The 7,048-nt window shown below is 35.6% G+C and overlaps 1 protein-coding gene and 1 pseudogene across 1 annotated transcript; one reads left to right on the top strand and one right to left on the bottom strand.

Annotated features, from left to right (window-relative positions):
- LOC143655692 (ubiquilin-1-like) overlaps positions 1-1,848 on the bottom strand; it is a 5,736-nt pseudogene extending 3,888 nt beyond the window's left edge.
- Positions 1,849-4,345: 2,497 nt separating this feature from the next.
- Positions 4,346-5,302, top strand: LOC143667030 (olfactory receptor 13C4). Its single transcript, XM_077140745.1, has one exon. The coding sequence runs from the start codon at positions 4,346-4,348 to the stop codon at positions 5,300-5,302; it is 957 nt and encodes a 318-aa protein (XP_076996860.1).
- The last annotated feature ends 1,746 nt before the right edge of the window (positions 5,303-7,048 follow it).

The raw sequence follows: 7,048 nt of genomic DNA, 5'->3' as shown, positions 1-7,048 counted from the left end.
AAAGCAGGGTTGGCACATCCCAGAAAACATTAACTTTTCCTTAAGAGTACAGATAAAACAAGCAAAAAAGTTTAACAACATGTTTTTAACTTATGGCAAAACCTGTTTCATTTTACTCATAATACCTAAGATAATTTTTTCATACCTAGCATTTGGCTTTAACTTTCTTTAGGTAAATATATTTTGAATTTAAAATCTCTCACATTTCATAAAGATTGTTGGATAAATATTTGTCCTATTTCTTAAAGTTACATGACAGGCAGATTTTCTTTCTTTCTGTCCTTTTTTCTTTCCTTTTTTAAACTCTTGTTCAGCACAACTTATTTCCAACACCAATCTTAATTGGATCTGTGGGACACTGTCCCTGATGCAACAAGTTTAGCCATTCTACACATCTCTCACTCCAACTTTAAATTGCTTTGGGGAGTTGGGGAACAATTACAATTGCTGTTGCATAACAGATATTTACTCTTCTACATCTGCGGAATCTGGCATCATTTGTTGAACCTGATCTTAATTGGGAATGCTGACATAAATATTAAGGCACTATTAACTGACTCTTCCAATGGGTGAAAATAATTGATCCGTTTAAAGGTAAGTTCAAAAAACCATGAAACTGTGTCTTTCAATCTATAACTGAAAGTCTTATTATAAATATGAAGTTGTCATATGAATAACTTGAGGCAACACAACTGTGAATTTATTATTACCAAAATCCATTTATTATTGTTATTATTATTATCTATATATGCCATTAATCCATACAACTATTTTGACATGCTAACTGACATTTTTATTCACAATAATCCTATGAGAAAAGTAAAACAAATATTTTTATGACTATTTTACAAATGAGAAATCTGAGGCACTAAATTAGAGCCCTGAACTTTGATCCTAATTCCCAATAGTATTTCACTGTTCTAAATCACCTGTTGAAATACATATTTGGTTTTCTTACATTTATTAGACTGGTGACCCTCTATATAAAATGTCATTTTTCTAGTACTAACTGAAAGATATTAATTATTATTATTATTTTCAACTCAGAGTCTGTGGCAAATGAACAACTGGGGCATATTAAAGTTGTCCTGATCATGGGATTAAAAAATACTGTACAGGGAAATTGCTTAAGAGTCTCAAAAAGTTAAGTATTTATCTAATCATCAAAACCCAAGTATCACGTGAGGCCACTGAGCTAGACAATAATTGCAGGGGGATGAGCAAGACAGACCAGCTCCTTCCACAGGCCTCTTGCTGTCTCACAAAATGCAAGATCAGCAGCTTAAGGCGCTGGGAGCAGAACAAAACAAAGGTATCTGGGAAGGCCTGATTCAAGATGGGTTTGGGTTGTTGAGGGGATTCCTGCCTGGGAGGGGAAAACTTGGAGCAGGTGGCCTGGAGGAGCAGTTTAGGTGGCCTAAGCTACATGGTAGTACAGCTCCCTGGAAGGGGAGCCAATGGATTCTCCGGGCCTGGATCCAAAGGGGTTGGACCTGAAACACTGTTACGTTTCCAAGTAAGTTGATGTGTTTTTACCTTTCTTCTGTTCACCTTCATGACCAGGTTCCCTTATCTAAGGCATCTGCTCACCAATTTCTGGACCACACTCAGGGATAACTTTTATGACTTATCGTCCAGTGTAATTGGAATGTGTGTAGAATCATTTCACAGGAAGTGGAGTTTTCTCACGTTTATGATTGACTCCCACAGCACGGAGCCTTCCTCCATCATAGGAAGTACCGAAGCCTTAAGACCAAGATATTCTCTTTCTGCACTTGTTAACTGAGAACAGTCTTTATGAGCTCCCTTTACATATGGCACTCGCTGACTCTTCTCTGTTGTTGGCATATGACTTCTATACAGGCTTTAATACCACCTGTTAGGCAAGGAGGCAGGGGAAAGAGCATGGGCTTTGGGTCTTGCCTTTGCCCATTATTAGTCATGTAACCTCAGCCAAGCTAACAGGATTTCAAGATGAATATCTGACACATAAAAGCCTGCAATAAAAGCTGTTTGAATAAATGAAAATGAAGGGTTTTGTAGGTACTTCAGATCTTAAAGTGGAAAATAAAAACTGAACATCCCTTGAAGTTCAATTTTGTCGTCTCTGAAATATGGATCCAACATTCCCTCAATTGCCTCTCTCATCTAAGTCAAATGGATTCTATTCTTTAAATGATTTTTTGTCTGTATTGAGAATCCCTGCTGGCTTCTGACTTGAGGCATTATATCCTGTAGAGAAAGTTTTTCTGTTTGTTATCACATGAGGAATTGAATAAGAGTGGAGTAGTGTGTGCTGACATTTATTTTCAAAACTGTTAGCCCACAAGAACCCTAAACTTTTAATTTTGGTTAACCTGAAAATAGGTGGTGATTTGGAAAACTTGAATATTCATGTACCAGTCGACTTAATGATGACCTCATTAATCTAAATGTTTTCATTCCCTATGTGACTTTTCTGCTCATAAAATTGCATTGTACAATGTTAAGGGGAGCCTGAGTCACGGGGTTTAAACGCTCACCCCTCTTTGATGCTTTCTAAAGTGGGCCTCTTCCCCATAAAAAGAACTGTCCATATTGGCTTGACTTTTCAACCTTTACCTACACCTCCTTTATTTATCTTCCCAGATGTGCTTGTCCGACACTCCTCCATAGAAACTTCCTTGTCCAAATAGGAGGAAACGTCAATCTGTTTACTACCTAACTTTGCTCATTCTGCTCTCCACTCTGAGATACCTCTCCTCCTCTCTTCTCTTTTGTACCTGTCTAATCCTTTCTTTACCTCCAGATTGAGCCTAAGTCAAAAACTGTTCCTGAACTCTCCGTTAATTTGTTTACTTTTCATTAAATTGTTTCTAGGAATACATATGAGTCACAGAAAGTAATTTTATTCTATATCAAATTGTCCCACTTGTAGTTTTCCTGTTTCCCCCACAAAATTGTGAACTTTGTCATGGCAGTCATCTTATTTGCTTCTTTTCTTACTCTGTTTGGAATGGGACTGGATCTGAGGTAGGGTGTCAGTAATATCCCATGTAGTGGTCTAACAAAATTTAACTTACTTTAATAAAACCTGATTTTCAATAATATTTTTTTCTGAAAGGTACTGAACAATGAGATGTGACCATGATATTTGAGGTAAAACATAAAATAAGTATGTTCTTGGAAATTTTACAGGTTGTTAAGATAATCCATATGATAAAACAAAAGATAAACCATTGAGGTAAAAAATGTCCAAATTATCCACCCACTCATTACAGGTAAACTAAGGTCTTGCTACTCAAAGTGTGGCCCCATTTCCAATAGATCCAGCATCCCTTGGAAGCTTAAAAGAAATGCTCACAGATCCTGCCCTAGAATTTGGAGTTTGGCAATATCTCTATGTGATATTAGCATTTGAAATTTGAAAGACTGAAATAATTGATTCATTTCATTATTCCTCCAAGGCCAAGTTTCTAGATATTCTTTAGAGGGAAGACAAAGTACAATAATTTGTGGTGCTGTGGCCCTAAAGAGCCCTAGAATTTGTTGGCAAAGATCTGAGCTTCAAGATCCCCTTTACACCTATAGGCTAGATAACCTTGGCTGCATACTGTCTTTCAAATTTGAAAAATAAGTGAGGATTAAAAAGAATAATTGATTTGTATTATTTGGTAAATTTAATGCATAAAGCATAAGATGCTATACATATGTACACACACTTAATATGATTACTCTTTTCTCAGGTTGATTTAAACAAATACATTATCAAGAATTACTCTGAAAGTATGGAATATACTACATACTACATACTGTTCTCCAAAGATTGTCCATCATATACCTGCTGTGATTTTACCCCGAGAAACATAAATATTAAGACTGAGCTGTTTGTACAAAACACAGATAATTTTGCCCTTGAACAGACATTAAATTGTAATGTAGTTCAATTCAAATATCAAACTTCTAAGTTAATTATGAAGTCAGAGTTCCAGTCTTTACAGGGTTGCCTTTTGCCTTCACTATTGCCCACTGATGACTTAAAGTTAGGCCTATAGTCTGTAACATTCCAGGGATTTAGAAACCTCAACTCAAGACTATGCTATGGACAGCAGGAAAAATTACTTCTGAATTTGTTTCTGATTGTATCTTGACCTCCATACATTATCCATGGGCACAGAAACTCTCAGCTTCCTAATATCAGTGTATTCTCCCCACAGATATTGCTGCAGGAAACCAAATGACATTTTCTAAGCAAGCATTCCTATTATTCACTTTACACTAATATTTATTCAAGACATCTGTTATATTCGTCACTTCACAGTGAAAATTTTATTGTAGGTGTTCTTTGCCTTATGGAAGCTGAGACATGGTGAGTACTAACCAGACATTTGTAGGAGAATTCATTCTTCTGGGTCTTTCTGGCCATCCAAAACTTGAGATCACATTCTTTGCTCTAATTCTTATAATGTATCTAGTGATTCTTACTGGCAATGGGGTTCTCATCATAGCAAGCATCTTTGACGCTCGTCTTCACACCCCCATGTACTTCTTCCTGGGAAACCTCTCTTTCCTGGATATCTGCTATACATCCTCCTCTGTTCCCTCGACACTGGTGAGCTTAATCTCAAAGAAAAGAAACATTTCCTTCTCTGGATGTGCAGTGCAGATGTTCCTCGGATTTGCCATGGGGTCAACAGAGTGTTTGCTCCTTGGCATGATGGCTTTTGACCGCTATGTGGCCATCTGCAACCCTCTGAGGTACCCCATCATCATGAGTAGGATGGTGTATGTGCTGATGGCTTCCATATCGTGGTTGTCTGGTGGAATCAACTCAATTGTGCAAACAGTTCTTGCTATGCAGTTGCCTTTCTGTGGAAATAACATTATTCATCATTTCTTATGTGAAATCTTAGCTGTCCTCAAGTTGGCTTGTGCTGATACATCCCTCAATGTTACCAGCATGCTAGTGGCAAATATGGTCTTCCTGGTTCTTCCACTGCTGGTCATCTTCTTCTCCTATATGTTCATCCTCTACACCATCTTGAGAATGAAATCAGCCACAGGGAGGCACAAGGCCTTTTCCACCTGCTCCTCACACCTGACTGTGGTGATCATATTTTATGGTACCATTTTCTTTATGTATGCAAAACCCAAATCTCAAGACGTGCTTGGAAAAAGCAAGATGCAAGCTTCAGAGGGGCTTATTTCTGTGTTTTATGGAGTAGTGACCCCTATGCTAAATCCTATAATCTATAGTTTGAGAAATAAGGATGTAAAAGCTGCTGTGAAATATGTGCTGAGTATTAAACCTGTTAGCCAATAAGACCAAAGGAAAATATGTTCACTGAGAACTGTAATTTGCTACAAATTCAGCTTCCAACAGATTTTGACCCAGGTCTCACAAAGACAAGGAATTCCTTTAGAATAATATTTTCAGTGATATTTGAAATGAGGGTTTGTAGTGTACTGTGTGTCAACATGCTATGGATAACCCACAAACTTTGGAAATAGAGAGATGAGGGTACAAATTCTGACTATCCAACAAATGACCTAAATAATAACAGACAGGCCATTTTTCCTTTCTAAACTGCCACTCCCTTATGTGGAAACATGGGACAAATAAAAACAAATTCCTAGTGTTAGTGTAAAGATTCATTAAGTTGCACAAAGTCCAAGCATTCATTTTTCCTCCCACAATTCTAAGGATGCCAACATCTCATGCACATGTTTTTATCGGATTGAATGCTTCATCCGCAAATACTGATTGAAATAATTCTCATTTGTATATAAAAAGTTGGTACAATGTTGCTTCAATTTAGACATGTTCAATTCCTGTTGATTAAAGATCTGAAAATTAACAATTTTAATATTTAAACTGTTCTCTGGGAAATTGAGGAATCTCAAAAAGTATGTAACCTATTATTTTGTCATAAATAATAAAGATTTTAGAAAATATTGTTTTAGAAAATTCCAAAAATTGTAGAAAAGTATAGCTAAGAAAAAAATGTCAACTTTTGCTATCTCCTACAGATGACTACCATTAAAATTTTTGTTATTTCTCTCACTAATTTGGAGTTATAAAATTCATCATGTTTAACACTGATTTTCTTTTGAAGTACCGTGAACACTTAAGAGTTGTTACTTTGAAAGCCTGTGTGTGTTCAACTCTTTAAATTTTCAAGGATGTATTCTAGAAAATAAAATTATGAGGGCAGGTAGAAAGATTTTTTTATTTCTCTTGCTCAATTATCACCTCACCCCCAAAAAATCAATCATGGCAGCTACTGTTAATGATACTACAAGGACTTCCCCAAACCTTTAAAACTCTGGTTTACGTGTGTCTGTGTATCTATATGTGTAAAAACTTCATTTTGAAAATGTTTAAATGATCACAAAAGAAAGATAATACTTTAATGAAACCCATATGTCAATCATTTATCTTACTACCAGATAATGGTCAATCTCATTTTATTATGATGTCTATACACTTATACCCCTTTATTTAGATTATTTTGAAGAAATATAAATCATATATATATATATTTCATTTCAAATAATTCCAGACTTCTAGAAAAACCAAAAGAATCATACAAAGAATTTCTTTTAAGCTTTCTACTAGAACATTCAAATATTAACATTTGCTTTATCCTTTTCTCTCTTTACATACATACATACATGCCATGTACACTATTTATTTTTGAACTGTTTTAGAGGAAGATATAGACATTGTAAACCATTGTATATTTCTTAAACATTTCATAGGATATTTCCTAAAATGCATTTCCTAAAAATAAAGACAGTCTTTTACCATAATTAGAATACAATTATCAACACAGTTATCACATAAAATTATATGTAAACCAAAATGAAATGTCAATATATGTTATAAGCTTTTTATTAGGAAATAAGTTCAGACTTGCAAAAAAAGAAAAGAACACAGAAGGAGTGCCAGGGTAGCTCAGTGGTAGAATTCTTTCCTGCCATGCGAGAGACCCTTTGATTACAGGTCCATGCACTTTCCCAAAAACCAACAAACAAAAAATTCAATAAATGGTGCTGGAATAACGGG

This window comes from Tamandua tetradactyla, chromosome 2 (genome assembly GCF_023851605.1).
Source record: "Tamandua tetradactyla isolate mTamTet1 chromosome 2, mTamTet1.pri, whole genome shotgun sequence".
NCBI lineage: Eukaryota > Metazoa > Chordata > Mammalia > Pilosa > Myrmecophagidae > Tamandua > Tamandua tetradactyla.
This window is presented reverse-complemented; position numbering and strand designations above follow the sequence as displayed.